The 19,046-nt window shown below is 42.0% G+C and overlaps 1 protein-coding gene across 3 annotated transcripts in view; it reads left to right on the top strand.

Annotated features, from left to right (window-relative positions):
* Nucleotides 1-3,832: 3,832 nt before the first annotated feature.
* LOC128689449 (arrestin domain-containing protein 17) overlaps nt 3,833-19,046 on the top strand; it is a 36,489-nt gene continuing 21,275 nt past the window's right edge. For 2 of the 3 annotated variants that reach the window (XM_070082446.1, XM_053777758.2), the window contains exons 1-2: nt 3,833-4,089; nt 10,016-10,126. In XM_070082446.1, coding sequence (XP_069938547.1) covers nt 3,975-4,089; nt 10,016-10,126 — 226 coding nt within the window. In that variant the 5' untranslated portion in view covers nt 3,833-3,974. Of the gene's footprint in view, nt 4,090-9,583; nt 9,708-10,015; nt 10,127-19,046 lie in introns of those variants that run through there. The other variant, XM_070082448.1, reaches the window with a different exon arrangement.

Here is a 19,046-nt window from a genome sequence, read left to right as displayed (position 1 = left end):
GGAGGGGGAGAGGGTAGTGGTTGGAGGGGGTAGTGGTGGTGGGAGGGGGAGAGAGTAGTGGTTGGAGGGGGTAGTGGTGGTGGGAGGGGGAGAGAGTAGTGGTTGGAAGGGGTAGTGGTGGTGGGAAGGGGTGATAGTAGTGGTTGGAGGGGGTAGTGGTGGTGGGAGGGGGAGAGAGTAGTGGTTGGAGGGGGTTGTGGTGGTGAGAGAGGGAGAGAGTAGTGGTTGGAGGGGGTAGTGGTGGTGGGAGGGGGAGAGAGTAGTGGTTGGAGGGGGTAGTGGTGGTGGGAAGGGGTGATAGTATTGGTTGGAGGGGGTTGTGGTGGTGGGAGGGGGAGTGTGTAGTGGTTGGAGGGGGTAGTTGTGGTGGGAGGGGGAGAGAGTAGTGGTTGGAGGGGGTAGTGGTGGTGGGAGGGGGAGAGAGTAGTGGTTGGAGGGGGTAGTGGTGGTGGGAGGGGGATATTGGTGGGTGGGGGTAGTGGTGGTGGGAGGGGGAGAGAGTAGTGGTTGGAGGGGGTAGTGGTGGTGGGAGGGGGAGAGGGTAGTGGTTGGAGGGGGTAGTGGTGGTGGGAGGGGGAGAGAGTAGTGGTTGGAGGGGGTAGTGGTGGTGGGAGGGGGAGAGAGTAGTGGTTGGAAGGGGTAGTGGTGGTGGGAGGGGGAGAGAGTAGTGGTTGGAGGGGGTAGTGGTGGTGGGAGGGGGAGAGAGTAGTGGTTGCAGGGGGTTGTGGTGGTGAGAGAGGGAGAGAGTAGTGGTTGGAGGGGGTAGTGGTGGTGGGAGGGGGAGAGAGTTGTGGTTGGAGGGGGTTGTGGTGGTGGGAGGGGGAGAGAGTATTGGTTGGAGGGGGTTGTGGTGGTGGGAGGGGGAGAGAGTAGTGGTTGGAGGGGGTAGTGGTGGTGGGAGGGGGAGAGAGTAGTGGTTGGAGGGGGTAGTGGTGGTGGGAGGGGGAGAGAGAAGTGGTTGGAGGGGGTAGTGGTGGTGGGAGGGGGATATTGGTTGGAGGGGGTAGTGGTGGTGGGAGGGGGAGAGAGTAGTGGTTGGAGGGGGTAGTGGTGGTGGGAGGGGGAGAGAGTAGTGGTTGGAGGGGGTTGTGGTGGTGGGAGGGGGAGAGAGTAGTGGTTGGAGGGGGTTGTGGTGGTGGGTGGGGGAGAGTGTTGTGGTTGGTGGGGGTAGTGGTGGTGGGTGGGGGAGAGAGTAGTGGTTGGAGGGGGTTGTGGTGGTGGGAGGGGGAGAGAGCAGTGGTTGGAGGGGGTAGTGGTGGGGGGAGGGGGAGAGAATAGTGGTTGGAGGGGGTAGTGGTGGGGGGAGGGGGAGAGTAGTGGTTGGAGGGGGTAGTGGTGGTGGGAGGGGGAGAGAGTAGTGGTTGGAGGTGGTAGTGGTGGTGGGAGGGGGAGAGAGTAGTGGTTGGAGGGGGTAGTGGTGGTGGGAGGGGGAGAGAGCAGTGGTTGGAGGGGGTAGTGGTGGTGGGAGGGGGAGAGAGTTGTGGTTGGAAGGGGTAGTGGTGGTGGGAGGGGGAGAGAGTAGTGGTTGGAGGGGGTAGTGGTGGTGGGAGGGGGAGAGAGTTGTGGTTGGAGGGGGGTAGTGGTGGTGGGAGGGGGAGAGAGTAGTGTTTGGGGGGGTAGTGGTGGTGGGAGGGGGAGAGAGTAGTATTTCGGGGGGTAGTGGTGGTGGGAGGGGGAGAGAGTAGTGTTTGGTAAGTAAGTAAGTTTACTCAGGTATACACAAATACAGTTACATAAAATTATCATACATAGCAGCATATGTGTAGAGAACCTAGGATAACCCAAAAAAGTCAGACAGAGTGACTTACTTCCATTGGGGTCCTTTTACCTTATTATTATAGTATAAAGGTTATAATATTTTCTTATTATTCTACAATGAAGATAACATCTTATTATCATACTAAAAAGACTATCTGCTACACCAAGGTCATTAAGACTATCTACAATACGAGGGTCATTACAAGGAATAAGGTAAAATTTACACGTATGTTAGCTAAAAAATAGAAAATCATTCCCCTTCCTTTCTGTAGCTACATTCATCAGACACCTTTTGGCACTCTTCTTGAACTGGTTCATGCTATGACTGGCTTTGACATGTGCGGGCAGTCTGTTCCATTCCTTTATTGCTGTACAATAAAAGGTGTTTGAAGCGTGGCCACTGACTGTGGGTACTACAAAGTTGTGCTCTCTCCCCCTAGTACTATGATTGCTTTGGTTCCCAACCTTGACAAAATTGACAGCAAGATATTCTGGACATTGTTTGTGAGCAATTTTATAAACATGATTTAGCTTCAGTTGTTTTACTCTGTCTTCAACATTTAGCATATCCAACTGCTGTAATTCATCCTGGCCTACATGTTCTCTTGGTCCCAGCCCCAGGATGAATCTTACGATTTTGTTCTGGGTGATTTGCAGTCTATCTTTCAGTTTTTTTGTCAAGGGGGGGGGTAGTGGTGGTGGGAGGGGGAGAGAGTAGTGTTTGGGGGGGTAGTGGTGGTGGGAGGGGGAGAGAGTAGTGGTTGGGGGGGTAGTGGTGGTGGGAGGGGGAGAGAGCAGTGTTTGGGGGTAGTGGTGGTGGGAGGGGGAGAGAGTAGTGTTTGGAGGGGGTAGTGGTGGTGGGAGGGGGAGAGAGTAGTGGTTGGGGGGGTAGTGGTGGTGGGAGGGGGAGAGAGTAGTGTCTGGGGGGGTAGTGGTGGTGGGAGGGGGAGAGAGTAGTGTATGGGGGGTAGTGGTGGTGGGAGGGGGAGAGAGTAGTGTTTGGGGGGGTAGTGGTGGTGGGAGGGGGAGAGAGTAGTGGTTGGGGGGTAGTGGTGGTGGGAGGGGGAGAGAGCAGTGTTTGGGGGGTAGTGGTGGTGGGAGGGGGAGAGAGTAGTGTTTGGAGGGGGTAGTGGTGGTGGGAGGGGGAGAGAGTAGTGGTTGGGGGGGTAGTGGTGGTGGGAGGGGGAGAGAGTTGTGTCTGGGGGGGTAGTGGTGGTGGGAGGGGGAGAGAGTAGTGGTTGGGGGGGGGTAGTGGTGGTGGGAGGGGGAGAGAGTAGTGTTTGGGGGGGTAGTGGTGGTGGGAGGGGGAGAGAGTAGTGTTTGGGGGGGTAGTGGTGGTGGGAGGGGGAGAGAGTAGTGTTTGGGGGGGGTAGTGGTGGTGGGAGGGGGAGAGAGTAGTGTTTGGGGGGGTAGTGGTGGTGGGAGGGGGAGAGAGTAGTGTTTGGGGGGTAGTGGTGGTGGGAGGGGGGAGAGAGTAGTGTTTGGGGGGGTAGTGGTGGTGGGAGGGGGAGAGAGTAGTGTTTGGGGGGGTAGTGGTGGTGGGAGGGGGAGAGAGTAGTGTTTGGGAGGGGTTGTGGTGGTGGGAGGGGGAGAGAGTAGTGTTTGGGGGGGTGGTGGTGGTGGGAGGGGGAGAGAGTAGTGTTTGGGGGGGTAGTGGTGGTGGGAGGGGGAGAGAGTAGTGTTTGGGGGGGTAGTGGTGGTGGGAGGGGGAGAGAGTAGTGTTTGGGGGGGTAGTGGTGGTGGGAGGGGGAGAGAGTAGTGTTTGGGGGGGTTGTGGTGGTGGGAGGGGGAGAGAGTAGTGTTTGGGGGGGGTAGTGGTGGTGGGAGGGGGAGAGAGTAGTGGTTGGAGGGGGTAGTGGTGGTGGGAGGGGGAGAGAGTAGTGTTTGGGGGGGGTAGTGGTGGTGGGAGGGGGAGAGAGTAGTGTTTGGGGGGGTTGTGGTGGTGGGAGGGGGAGAGAGTAGTGTTTGGGGGGGTAGTGGTGGTGGGAGGGGGAGAGAGTAGTGGTTGGAGGGGGTAGTGGTGGTGGGAGGGGGAGAGAGTAGTGTTTGGGGGGGGTAGTGGTGGTGGGTGTCAACAAAGATCATCTGGTTCTGGTGGGGTGTCACTGCTAACACACGAGGAGCCGCTGCTGCTGCCGCTGCTGGTGCCGCCGCCGCTGCTTCTGCTGCTGGTGCTGCCGCCGCTGCTGCTGCTGCCATCATCTTGCTTCATCCTGATGGGCATTAACAAGTTTGATGTGGTGTTAGAGCCTCAGCAACAAGCTTACACCAGCGGGCAGGATGTGGTGGGCAGGGTCCTGATCAGGGCAGACAGTCTCACCTCATGTCGAGGTAAATACAACCTCCTTAAGACGCTATGTGTATCTATATACATTACGAGTAATTTAATGTCTGTTCTTGATGTAACTGGCCGGTGGTTAGTAACATTATTGACCTTAACAAAGATATATTAACAAGGTCAGCCGTTATTTATGTTCCTGGCTATTATTACGTTCTTCAGGTTGCAGAATGGACCATCAAATATTATTTTACCAGCTTGTCATTAGCACTTCTGATTATTATATTAATAATAATAATAGAAACTTGCCGTACTTCAACAATAATGTATATTAGTAAAAAAGTGTTTGTATTATTTTCTTTTGTTTTCTGCTCTGCCATTAACAAAGAAATTTTGGCATGGGCATTAATAGCTTAAAATTCATTCTGAATTATCTTTTACAGAATTAATAACTGACATATCTCATATAGTAAATATATTTGGAATTTGTTAAATTATGTATATGGCATCTTTCAGTTTTTTTTTTAAAATCTGTGATGATTCCTGGTCTTTTCTTTGTCTCAAAAGAGATGATGTAAATTTTGTAAATTTCTTCAGTATGAAGTTAGTGTCTACTTTTTTGTGTTTCTTAGTAGCTCTTATTCTTAGCATTTCTTTATAATTAAGGTTTAGTTTAAGACCCCAATGGAAATAAGTCACTGTCTTTTTTATGTCATATGACCAGAATCTTCACTAAGACATGGATGGGGGTCACTGATGCCACTACAAAGATTGTCTGGTAGTCTTGGTAATCCAATATCTGTATGAAGAAGACACATATGTAACGGTGGCCTATGGCCTGGTAAGCAATGCTCTCGCTTCACACTCTGAGTGTCCGTGGTTTCGATCCTTGGCAAGAGTAGAAACATTGTGCATGTTTCCTTACACCTGTTGTCCCATTCACCTAACAAGTGGGTACCTGGGTGTTAGTCCACTGACGTGGGTACCTGGGTGTTAGTCCACTGACGTGGGTACCTGGGTGTTAGTCCACTGACGTGGGTCACATCCTGGGGTACAAGATTGAGGACCCCAATGGAAATATGCATGCACTGCCTTTCTTGGGTTATCCTGGGTGGCTAACCCTCCAAGGTTAAAAATCCAAACAAAATCTTATTTCTTATCTTAAATGATTGAATTGAAGCTCCTAGTCAATGAAAATCTAATAAACAGGTTCCCTATACATTGTATCTGCCTTCTTTATACATGTATATTTAATATGTACATTGTGTGATATAAATTCCAGCACCTCTTGATTGTTCCCATCATTCAGAAAGCTTACCTACTTCATTTCAGATGTCTTCTTCAGTGCCCTGATATGGTATCCTCTTTGATGATCTTAACATTAATATAGACTTTCTCTTAATCTTCTTGACTGGCACTGATTTCCAAAGTCAGGTGTGATTCCCCTCTCATTTCCTGCCAATGCCTTCTCAACTCCTTCATTTCTTCTCCTCTTCCATCTGTTTCACTAATGTTGTGTGGTGCTGAATGACTCTTAAGAGTTTAGTGCTTTCCATATAAGAGCATAATTCTCTGAGTGGGTTGTCATATGAAACAGACCTGTTAATTGAAGGGTTTGTTTTCACATGCTTTGCAGTGCCTCAAAGCCTAGACAACAAAAATTGTATACAGTATAATAATAGATTGTCCTAGTTCTAGCCTAACATATGTTATTCTCTGTTTATGTAATTAACTGCAAGGACAACATATGTCTGGCAGTGCAGGACATATCCTCACTGCTTAAATAATTGGTAACCCCCCACACACTCACTAAGCTGGGTAATCAACCCCCCACACACTAAGCTGGGTAATCAACCCCCACACACTCACTAAGCTGGGTAATCAACCCCCCACACACTCACTAAGCTTGTTAATCAACCCCCCACACACTCACTAAGCTTGTTAATCAACCCCCCACACACTCACTAAGCTGGGTAATCAACCCCCCACACACTCACTAAGCTGGGTAATCAACCCCCCACACACTCACTAAGCTGGGTAATCAACCCCCCACACACTCACTAAGCTGGGTAATCAACCCCCCACACACTCACTAAGCTGGGTAATCAACCCCCACACACTCACTAAGCTGGGTAATCAACCCCCCACACACTCACTAAGCTGGGTAATCAACCCCCCACACACTCACTAAGCTGGGTAATCAACCCCCCACACACTCACTAAGCTGGGTAATCAACCCCCACACACTAAGCTGGGTAATCATTGTCATGTGGCATGAAGAGTCTCGGGAGAAATTTTCCAATTTCTCCTGATAAAAAAAAAAAAAAAAAATCCTCTTTCTTCTCTTAACCATTTTACAGTTAAGACCCCTGATCTCAACCTTGCTCTCAGGGTCAAAGAGTTTAAAAAATATATATATTTTATTTTGTGAAATGATAGAGAATCATTTTCTGAAAGTAATGAAACCAAAAGTATGAAATTTGATGGAAAAGGTTCAGAATTACTCTCGCAAAGTTAGTGGCCTTGATTATATTTACGCATCAGTGATTTTTGCCCACTTTGCACCCTATTTTTGTCCGATTTCGTTGTTCTAGACAACCACACTCATAACTATTTTGCTAGTATTCCGTCTGTTGATTGAGTATAAGAAACCACTCATTCACTTATGTCATCTAACTAGTAAAGTGATCAGAAATTGGTAAGCTGGCCACTTTCACACAAAAAGTTGCCAATTTGAAAATAAGGTCCAGAATAAACAATGTATACATTCCTAGTACAAAAAAACATTTCCTTTGTTCCTTAGTCATGTCTCCAGGCCCCTATTATATTACACTTGCTTTCCATTTTTAATTTTTACTCGCACAAAAAATAAAAGATTTACTGTTATGTAGAATACTGCATTTATTGTAATAATTGTATAAATAATGTCAGTGCATTCCTAAATGTGTATTAGACTGGTATGCTGGACTTGTGTTGGACAAGTGATGTCATTTGTGTACTCTGGAATATTGGCAAAAATCGAACATTTCTGCTACTTTGAGTCACTTTCAAGGTACTTTGTCTTAAAACCAATCAAAATCATCTCTATTTCTGTAATATCTATCTTCCATTCTATCAAATGAGACCAAGAATCAGAGAATACAACTATAAAAACCGTATGAAAATGCACTGCAAGTCACTATTTTAAACAAAGAACACGGTCGCAGTTTTTTCTCATGCACTGCATGCTGCAGGATTTTTTTTTTTTATCTGGTGCACACTTACTGCATAGACCCATTCTCTCATATCTAGATGCAGATTTACTGCACACAGCTTATCTGAGTGGTGTTGTACTACAGGACCGACACTGGCTTCAGAGCTGTTATACTATAATGGGACCAAAACGGAAAGAGTTAATAGGAGAGCTTTATCTAGCATACCATATGAATATCATATGCTCAGCTTATCAAAAAATCATTTATATTTTTGAATAATAACAGTTTCCCAGATTGCAGTGGTATTGGTACAAGTGGTAGCTGCTATATACAGCATGTTTTGTCAAGCACTTAAATAATATATAAATGAAATGTAGGTAAATCAATTAGTCATATAAGAACCTTGCTGGGGGAAGTGTGCACTGGTGAGTATCCTGTATATTTTCGTGTTTCAGGTTACTTCATGGACTTGTATATAGTAAAATCTATGAAAACTCTATGCAAATAGAAAGTGCCAAAAAAATATAGAAGACTTGATCAAAGAAAACATGTGTATTATATACAGTGGAACCTCAAAAATCGAACTTAATCCGTTCCAGGAGCTAGTTCTAAATTCGAAAAGTCTGAAATTTGAAGCAATATTTCCCATAAGAAATAATGGAAATACAATTAATCCGTTCCAGAAACCCAAAAATATTCACACAAAAAACACATTTTATAGAGATTAATTACAGTTTTACATACAACAAATACTATAGTTTTTAATTATGTATAGTAGTGCATATAAAATAACATTTTTTACTTACCTTTATTGAAGATTGGTGATGGCATCTGGAAGATAAGGAGGAGGAGAGAGGGAGTTGGGGTTAGTGTTTGGAAGGAGAATTCCCCTCCATGAGGACTTCAGGTAAAGCCCTCTCTCGGGTTACTTCCCTTCTCTGTCTTTTAATGCCACTAGGACCAGGTTGAGAGTCACTGGACCTCTGTCTCACAAAATAATTGTCCACAGTCCTCGGTTTCTGGCGCCTCTTTAACATTTCCCTAAAATGGGACATGGTTCTATCACTGAACTTGTTGCAAAGATGGTTTGTTTCAGCTTGCTCAGGGTGGTACTTCTGCACAAACATTTGGACATCATTCCACTTGGCACAGATCTCCTTAATCTTTGAAGAAGGCACTTCATCCACTTCCTATATTAACACCTTTCGCAACATCAGCTTCCTTGATTTGTTCTTTCTTTGACAGGATAGAACCGATGGTCGACTTGTTTTTCCCATGCATCCTGGCAAGCTCAACAAGCCTCACACCACTCTCATACTTCTGTATTATTTCCTTCTTCACATCTATGGTGTTTCTCACTTTCTTTACCACTAGCAAGTTTCTTTGGGCCCATGGCAGCTTATTTCACAGTCCCACAAGCACTAAACACAACAAAATAATCGTAAAATGCATGAATGAGAGCGCAGGTTAGTGTTCACTCAAGCATAAACAAAGCTAGACTGCTCACAGCGCCTGCGCGGACAGAGCGGGCGGCAGACAGGTCCCGTACCCGGCAGTCCGAAAATAGGGGCGCGTTCGATAATAGGGACACAGTTTGTCCGAAAAAATGGTCCTATCTGCGAAACGTTCGATATGTGATACGTTCGATTTTTGAGGTTCCACTGTATATAGTACATTAATAAATGAATTCAAAACAAAAAAAAAAAAAAACATTTTTCTTCATACTGCTTTAACATCTGAATATGCAGTACTACTAAGCTTTTTCCTAGGTAGTAGGTTGGTAGACAGCAACCACCCAGGGAGGTACTACCGTCCTGCCAAGTGAGTGTAAAACGAAAGCCTGTAATTGTTTTACATGATGGTAGGATTGCTGGTGTCCATTTTTCTGTCTCATGAACATGCAAGATTTCAGGTACGTCTTGCTACTTCTACTTACACTTAGGTCACACTACACATATATGTACAAGCATATATGTACACACCCCTCTGGGTTTTCTTCTATTTTGTTTCTAGTTCTTGTTCTTGTTTATTTCCTCTTATCTCCATGGGGAAGTGGAACAGAATTCTTCCTCCGTAAGCCATGCGTGTTGTAAGAGGCGACTAAAATGCCGGGAGCAAGGGGCTAGTAACCCCTTCTGCTGTATATATTACTAAATGTAAAAGGAGAAACTTTTGTTTTTCCTTTTGGGCCACCCCGCCTCGATGGGATACGGCCGGTGTGTTGAAAGAAAGAAAGAAAGACTAAGCTTTTTTTTTTTCTTTCCATATTTCACACATTTTATACCCGTGCATTCATGGGGATAAAAAAACAAGATGTTACATCAATAAAAATAGTGGAGCATCACAGATCAACCAGGCTGTGACGAATATGTGGAGCTGCGGGCCACCAGCAGCAACAGCCTGGTTGACTAGACTATTGCCAGACAAGCCTGGCCCATGGCTGGGCTCCAGGAGTAGACTCTCGAAATTCATCAAAGGTATATCAGGTGCAATGATTGGCAGGGTTTATAAGTAGTACTCTATCCCTGTCTTTTATCCCTTACATTTCTGCAATGCAATCTTGTCCTTGTATGTTTTTTTTTTTTTTTTTTTTTTTCATGATACAGTAATTTTGTTTTCAGTTCCTGTCCTATCTTCAGCATCTTAATATGCACTGCTTGTGTTCTATTTTAAAAATCTTGAATATGTACAAATTACAGTACATATATAGACTTATTACTGTACATTACAGTACATAAAAATATATTTTAAACATGTTAATTTAGTTTTAAAATTATATTTTCAGCTATCTTGGTGAAGTCCAAAGGGTTCGCAAGAGTCGAGTGGGGAAATGAGTATCCCAAGAACAGTGAAGAGGTTTATTTTGAAAATATTGTGACTGTTTGGTCTGGCACCAGTAAGTATTGTTCACACAAAACATGTAAGAGGCAACATTAATAACGGCTTCATTCTTGATCTGCTTTATAAAGCATGTAGATTATTAATTAGCAAATTGTGATGTAGGTTTTGCAGTGACTTGCCATATAAATATACAGATTTAATAAGTAGTTTTTTGTAGCTTTGAAACCCATTGCAGTCTCATGTGACTTTGAGCAAATATAATTTAATGGTAAGTCTTACTATCTTTGCATGATAAATTTTCAAAAATATTTGTTTTTCAATATCTTACAACTGATCAGAATACTCCATAAAAGTTTTCTTACATACCATATTTAGATAAAACTTGTTTTTAAGTCAAATTGGACTGTACATCTTTTTTTTTTTTCTTTAAGCTTGTCAGGGTAATAATTATTTTAACTTTACGTATAACTAGTAGCAATATATGAAATCTGTGCAAATATTTTGGTGTACAGCTTCACAGTACAGCATACATGTTCCATTTGTCATTTTCTTTTTAGCATTAATTAAAAAAATATGTTAGTAGTAGCTCACATTTTTATCATATTTCTACTACAAAGCAAATTTTTAAATATGCTACTGTATCTGAAAATTAATATACGTTCTGGCATTAAATTATTAATTGTACCATTTGATGGCTGTTTGAGTAGCATGGTGTAAACCTCATTTCTGCATGGGCTACTAAAGTTGTAAGGAATGCTTTTTAACCTGTTATTTTACACAATAGCATAAGAAAATTAGTTATAATTTGAGTATTTCAGTAAAACGTAATGCTGACAAGTCGACCCGTTGAACATTCCAGTGTTTCTTGCCATCATAATTCAGGGTAGGAACATTATTGTAATTTTTGTTATACTTGGAGCTACAGCTTGTGCTTTTCTCTACCCATTGTAATCTAGTCATAGTACTAATTATCTGTTCTTCACATGCATGTCATTTTAAAGTGTACATCAAAAAGCTTGCTTCTATGTTTCTTCTCTTGTATTCCAATAGGGACCAACCTTGTATAAAAATTTAAGATGGGCTCTTGATACGCAAATAATTCATGCATAGAAAGGAGCTTACGACGATATTTCAGTCCAACTTGGACCATTTACAAAGTTAGTGTGACTTTGTAAATGGTCCAAGTCAGACCAAAATGTTGTAAGTTTCTCTCTCCTTTGTGCAGGTTATTTGTGTGTTGTTCCAGTTACAGAACAAGGGCTTCTGATTTTAATGGCTTAATTTCCATATAGGCCTAGTTTATTGCACTGCAACAAGTTACATCTATCACAGTTATCTAGCCATGATATTTTAAGTATCGGGTTTACCAGACTTTTTCATACAAGCCTTTGAGTTTCTTTACATTTCATTTTTTTTTTTTATGTATATGAATAAGAAACATTTGAGACTACTGAGATCTTTTAGTCCCCACCGATACCTTCATTTTTATTTAAATACTAAAGTGCAGGTAAGAAGTACAGTGCCTGCACTCTGAATGAGTGGTAGGGATGTTGCAGTTCAGATGGTTATCTGAACTGTGATGTCAGCACACTTCTGGCAACACAGCAGTTGAATGGATGGCATTGAGTTTGTTCACACATTTTAGGGTTACTCTTCCTTGGTGGGAGATGGTTGGCATGTTAAATTTTTTTATTGTACCTTGCTAGCCATCTGCCTCCAAAGCAGGGTGACCCACAGAAAAAAAAAAAACCACATTCTCCATCATGCATCCAGTCTCTGTTTTGCCAGAAATTGGCTGACATGACAATTCAGATTACCCTCCAACTGCAACATCTTCACCTCTCCTTTAGAGTACGTATATGGACTGTAATTCCTGCCTAAAGGTGTAAAGTCCAGCTAACTAGTTTCTCACCTCCCCCTTCCCCCAAATTCCTTCATAAATGTTATTTTGCTTACACAGCAACAGTACGTTAAATCATAAAAAAAACACGTTTCAATACTAACTCAAATTTGATGCACTAACACATGTTGCTGGCACTTGAAATCTCCATTACCCCCCTCCCTCCCCTTCTGGTATAATCCCTATGCCTCCTTACTTCGAACACTGATGTATACTCTGGTCATCTTATCTTGCTCCATACTTTCTAAATGCCCAAATCATTTCTACCCCTCCTCAGCCCTCATAATTATACATTTGGTAATCCCCACAGTCTTCTGATTGCTATTCTCTGAATTCTCTGCATAATATTCACACCACACATTCCCTTCAAACCTAACATCTCCACTGCCTCCAGCCTCCTCCTCACTGCAACATTTAAAGCCCATGTCTCACACCCATACAAGTCTTGGTACCCATTTTTCTCCTTAGATAAAGTTGTTTGTCTGCACAGGAGGCAATGACGAAGGTAACCAGTTTGTGAGGCCTCACTCTCGTTTATTCTATGGTCACTTCATCTTTTGTGGACCCATCTGCCATCAAGTCCACTCCCAGATATCTGAATACATTTACTTTCTCCATAATCCCTCCATCCAGCCTGATATTGAGTCTTCCATTATCTAGATATTTTTGTTACTCTTATCACCTTTCCCTTTCCTATGCTCATTTTTAATTTTGTCTTGCATACCATACCAAATTCATCCACCAACCATTGCAACTTTTCTTCGGTATCTCTCCTCAACACCCTGGCATTCATGTCTTTGGCAGCCCCATCTATAAATGTTAAACAACTATGGTAAGATCACACATCCTTGTCTGAAGCCTACTATTACAAGAAGGTAATCATCATCTCTTCTGCATACCCTAACCTGAGTCTCATTATCCACATAACTCTGTACTGCCTTTAGTAACCTAGTACCTATTCTATACATATACAGCATCTACCACGTTGTTCCCTGTCCACTCTATCTTAAGCCTTTTCTAAATCCATAAACGCAACAAAAAGTTCCATTCCTTTATCAAAGTATTGCTCATTTGTGTACATCACTGCAGGCAGATGGATAAACTTCTGCATATCACAGCTACTATGGATAGCTGCATATAGTATACTGTAGTCAGTAATAGCATATCTCATTCAGTCTATATCCTTCTCTCTGTAATTTTTATGGATTATGCTCCATTAAACTACCTACTTATTAATTCTCTGTAATGCACTGCAAGTTTTGGTAGGAAGGGATTTATTTCCATGATGCAAAAACAATACTCTACAGCAAGTGAGATTTTTGTAGCACTAATTGTTGTACTAGGTACTGTATATTTTTCTGCTTCTGCAGAAATCATGCCATTTATCATCAGGGATTGTGGTTGTATCTTTGGGTTTAAAAATAGTACAGTGGAACCTCGGTTTTTGTATGCCCTAGTTTATATGTAAAACTATAGTTATTCTCTATTTCCCATAAGAAATAATGTAAATCCAATTAATCCATTCCAGACACCCAAAAATAGTAACAAAAAATACATTTTATAGAGAACTATAGTTTTACATACAAACTAGGGCATATGAAAACCAAGGTTCCACTGTATTTCTTTAAATCACAAACTTATAAAATATATTGTGAAACAGTTTGTAGTTTAGCTGCTGATAAATGTGATGAAAATAACAAAACCTAAATGTTAATAATATTGCATTTTTTAATAACAGCAACTTAAAAAAGTTATCAAGAATTGCACAAATACTTACAACCATATGTTTGGTATTATATGATATATAAATCTATAGGGGAAGGAAAGAGGGGTAGGGATCGTCCTCGAAAGGGTTGGAAAGAGGGGGTAAAGGAGGTTTTGTGGGTGAGGGGCTTGGACTTCCAGCAAGCGTGCGTGAGCGTGTTAGATAGGAGTGAATGGAGACGAATGATACTTGGGACCTGACGATCTGTTGGAGTGTGAGCAGGGTAATATTTAGTGAAGGGATTCAGGGAAACCGGTTATTTTCATATAGTCGGACTTGAGTCCTGGAAATGGGAAGTACAATGCCTGCACTTTAAAGGAGGGGTTTGGGATATTGGCAGTTTGGAGGGATATGTTGTGTATCTCTATACATATATGCTTCTAAACTGTTATATTCTGAGCACCTCTGCAAAAGCAGTGATAATGTGTGAGTGTGGTGAAAGTGTTGAATGATGATGAAAGTATTTTCTTTTTGGGGATTTTCTTTCTTTTTTTTTGGGTCACCCTGCCTCGGTGGGAGACGGCCGACTTGTTGAAAAAAAAAAAAAAAAAAATCTGTAAGAAGAAAATTGTCAAAGTGGGAAGTCTGAATGTGCATGGATGTTGTGTAAATGATAAGAATGAGATGATTGTGGATGTTATGAATGAGAAGAAGCTGGATGTCCTGGCTTTAAGTGAAACAAAGCTGAAGGGGGTGGGAGAGTTTCAGTGGAGAGGAATAAATGAGATTAGGTCAGGGGTTTCAAATAGAGTTAGAGCTAAAGGAGTAGCAATAATGTTGAAGGATAAGTTATGGCAGGAAAAGAGGGACTACAAATGTATTAATTCAAGGATTATGTGGAGTAAAATAAAGGTTGGATGTGAAAAGTGGGTTATAGTAAGCGTATATGCACCTGGAGAAGAGAGAAGTGTAGAGGAGAGAGAGAGATTTTGGGAAATGTTGAGTGAATGTGTGGGGAGTTTTGAACCAAGTGTGAGAGTAATGGTGGTTGGGGATTTCAATGCTAAAGTGGGTAAAAATGTTGTGGAGGGAGTAGTAGGTAAATTTGGGGTGCCAGGGGCAAATGAATATGGGGAGCCTTTAATTGAGCTATGTGTAGAAAGAGGTTTGGTAATAAGTAATACATATTTTATGAAGGAGAGGATAAATAAATATATAAGGTATGATATAGCACGCAATGTAAGTAGTTTGTTAGATTATGTATTGGTGGATGAAGGTTGATGGGTAGGCTCCAGGATGTACACGTTTATAGAGGGGTATCTGATATATCGGATCATTGTTTAGATGTAGCTACAGTTAGAGTAAGAGGTAGATGGGAAAAGAGGAAAATGGTAACAACAAGCAAGAGGGAGGTGAAAGTGTATAAACTAAGGGAGGAGGAAGTTCGGGTGAGATATAAGCAACTATGGGCTGGTGCAAGTATGAATAGTGGGGGGGTTGAAGAGGGTTGGAATAGTTTTAAAAATGCAGTATTAGAATGTGGGGCAGAAGTTTGTGGTTATAGGAGAGTGGGTGCAGGAGGAATGAGGAGTGATTGGTGGAATGATGAAGTAAAGGGTGTGATAAAAGAGAAAAAGTTAGCTTATGAGAGGTTTTTACAAAGCAGAAGTGTTATAAGAAGAGTAGAGTATATGGAGAGTAAAAGAAAGGTGAAGAGAGTGGTGAGAGAGTGCAAAAGGAGAGCAGATGATTTTAATGAAAATAAGAAAAAAATTTGGAGTGAGTTAAACAAGTTAAGAAAGCCTAGAGAACGAATGGATTTGTCAGTTAAAAACAGAGTAGGGGAGTTAGTAGATGGGGAGATGGAGGTTTTGGGTAGATGGCGAGAATATTTTTAGGAACTTCTAAATGTCGACGAAGAAAGGGAAGCGGTAATTTCATGCACTGGCCAGGGAGGTATACCATCTTTTGGAGTGAAGAAGAATAGGATGTGAGAATGGGGGAGGTGCGTGAGGCATTACGTAGAATGAAAGGGGGTAAAGCAGATGGAACTGATGGGATCATGACAGAAATATTAAAACCAGGGGGGGATATAGTGTTGGAGTGGTTGGTACTTTTGTTTAATAAATGTGTGAAAGAGGGGAAGGTACCTAGGGATTGGCAGAGAGCATGTATAGTCCCTTTATATAAAGGGAAAGGGGATAAAAGAGATTGTAAAAATTATAGAGGAATAAGTTCACTGAGTATACCAGGAAAAGTGTACGGTAGGGTTATAATTGAAAGAATTAGAGGTAAGACAGAACGTAGGATTGCGGATGAGCAAGGAGGTTTCAGAATGGGTAGGGGATGTGTAGATCAAGTGTTTACATTGAAGCATAAATGTGAACAGTATTTAGATAAAGGTAGGGAAGTTTTTATTGCATTTATGGATTTAGAAAAGGCATATGATAGAGTGGATAGGGGAGCAATGTGGCAGATGTTGCAAGTATATGGAATAGGTAGTAAGTTACTAAATGCTGTAAAGAATTTTTATTAGGATAGTGAGGCTCAGGTTAGGGTGTGTAGAAGAAGAGGGAGATTACTTCCCAGTAAAAGTAGGTCTTAGACAGGGATGTGTAATGTCACTATGGTTGTTTAATATATTTATAGATGGGGTTGTAAAAGAAGTAAATGCTAGGGTGTTCGGGAGAGGGGTGGGATTAAATTATGGGGAATCAAATACAGAATGTGAATTGACACAGTTACTTTTTGCTGATGATACTGTGCTCATGGGAGATTCTAAAGAAAAATTGCAAAGGTTAGTGGATGAGTTTCGGAGTGTGTGTAAAGGTAGAAAGTTGAAAGTGAACATAGAAAAGAGTAAGGTGATGAGGGTATCAAATGATTTAGATAAAGAAAAATTGGATATCAAATTGGGGAGGAGGAGTATGGAAGAAGTGAATGTTTTCAGATACTTGGGAGTTGACGTGTCGGCAGATGGATTTATGAAGGATGAGGTTAATCATAGAATTGATGAGGGAAAAAAGGTGAGTGGTGCGTTGAGTTATATTTGGAGACAAAAAAACGTTATCTATGGAGGCAAAGAAGGGAATGTACGAAAGTATAGTAGTACCAACACTTATATGGGTGTGAAGCTTGGGTTGTGAATGCAGCAGTGAGGAGGCAGTTGGAGGCAGTGGAGATGTCTTGTCTAAGGGCAATGTGTGGTGTAAATATTATGCAGAAAATTCGGAGTGTGGAAATTAGGAGAAGGTGTGGAGTTAATAAAAGCATTAGTCAGAGGGCTGAAGAGGGGTTGTTGAGGTGGTTTGGTCATTTAGAGAGAATGGATCAAAGTAGAATGACATGGAGAGCGTATAAATCTGTAGGGGAAGGAAGGTGGGGTAGGGGTTGTCCTCAAAAAGGTTGGAGGGAGGGGGTAAAGGAGGTTTTGTGGGCGATGGGCCTGGACTTCCAGCAAGCGTGCGTGAGCGTGTTCGATAGGAGTGAATGGAGACAAATGGTATTTGGGACCTGACGATCTGTTGGAGTGTGAGCAGGGTAATATTTAGTGAAGGGATTCAAGGAAACCGGTTATTTTTATATAGCTGGACTTGAGTCCTGGAAATGGGAAGTACAATGCCTGCACTCTAAAGGAGAGGTTCAGGATATTGGCAGTTTGGAAGGATATGTTGTGTATCTTTATAGGTATATGCTTCTAAGCTGTTGTGTTCTGAGCACCTCTGCAAAAACAGTGATTATGTGTGAGTGAGGTGAAAGTGTTGAATGATGAAAGTATTTTCTTTTTGAGGATTTTTTCTTTTTTTGGGTCACCCTGCCTCGGTGAGAGACGACCGACTTGTTAAAAAAAAAAAAATCTGTAATTCACTCCATATTTCACTCCTGTCAACTTTCGTAATGCATTTAGCCATATTTACTCGAGTTTCATAGACACTTCTGTTTTCCAGCATTTTAACTGTGAACTGCATAATTAAAGAATCTGGTTCACCTGTTACACACTGAGTTTGTTGGTCATGTGTAAAGATTTTATTGGTTATGTATAATTGTTGCACTTACCATACATTGATTTGCAATACTGTATGTTCTTATTGATTTTTTGTTATGTCTTGCATTGTCAACAACCTAACTTGCCATATTTACACTTGCTTATTAACGTGCATTATTTAGGCTGTATGTAAACTATTGTTTCCAGATGTGAGTTTTTTGTATATAACAATTAGGCAAAATCAAGATTTAAATTTCCAATGTTAAAAGCAGGGGGGGATATAGTGTTGGAGTGGTTGGTATTTTTGTTTAATAAATGTATGAAAGAGGGGAAGGTACCTAGGGATTGGCAGAGAGCATGTATAGTCCCTTTATATAAAGGGAAGGGGGACAAAAGAGATTGTAAAAATTATAGAGGAATAAGTTTACTGAGTATACCAGGAAAAGTGTACGGTAGGGTTATAATTGAAAGAATTAGAGGTAAGACAGAATGTAGGATTGCGGATGAGCAAGGAGGTTTCAGAGTGGGTAGAGGATGTGTAGATCAAGTGTTTACATTGAAGCATATAAGTGAACAGTATTTAGATAAAGGTAGGGAAGTTTTTATTGCATTTATGGATTTAGAAAAGGCATATGATAGAGTGGATAGGGGAGCAATGTGGCAGATGTTGCAAGTATATGGAGTAGGTGGTAAATTACTAAGTGCTGTAAAGAGTTTTTATGAGGATAGTGAGGCTCAGGTTAGGGTGTGTAGAAGAAGAGGGAGACTACTTCCCAGTAAAAGTAGGTCTTAGACAGGGATGTGTAATGTCACCATTACACATCGGTTTTCTGAACCATTTATCTACAAATATTAATTCGGTTTTCGACCATTTCGGTTATCGGCCGACCTTCTGGAACGGAATACGGCCGATAACCGAGGGTCCACTGTACGTACTTCATTTTTTCACTGTAATGTACAGCCTCTCCTCACTTAACGACAGAATTCCTTTCTTAGACCACGTCAATAAACGAATTTGTCACTAAATGAAGAGCATACTAATGGTAGTGGGTTTGTGTCAGTCATCTCTGATATTGTTTTAATGTCACCTTTGCACCATTGATAATGCTTCTGGTTTATTTTTAATTGTTTATACAGTAGTGTACGTACTGTATATTGTGATAATAAGTATAGAGGAAATCAGCTCTAATGTACATTATTTAGGTATGCATACTGGTCAGAGAGCTCGTCGTAAGTCAGAGTTGTCGGTAAATGAGTATGTCACTGAGTAGAGGCTGTATTATTATTCTGGTGACCCCCCTATAGATAATAGTTACTGTTACAGTTTTCAGAAAGATTTTATCTTGATTCCTTAAGAGACTATTGGTAGGCAATGGCTAGAAAAG

The sequence above is a fragment of the Cherax quadricarinatus genome, chromosome 7 (assembly GCF_038502225.1).
Source record: "Cherax quadricarinatus isolate ZL_2023a chromosome 7, ASM3850222v1, whole genome shotgun sequence".
Classification (NCBI taxonomy): domain Eukaryota; kingdom Metazoa; phylum Arthropoda; class Malacostraca; order Decapoda; family Parastacidae; genus Cherax; species Cherax quadricarinatus.
The sequence above is the reverse complement of the archived record's forward strand: the minus strand, read 5'-3'. Positions and strand labels throughout refer to the sequence as shown.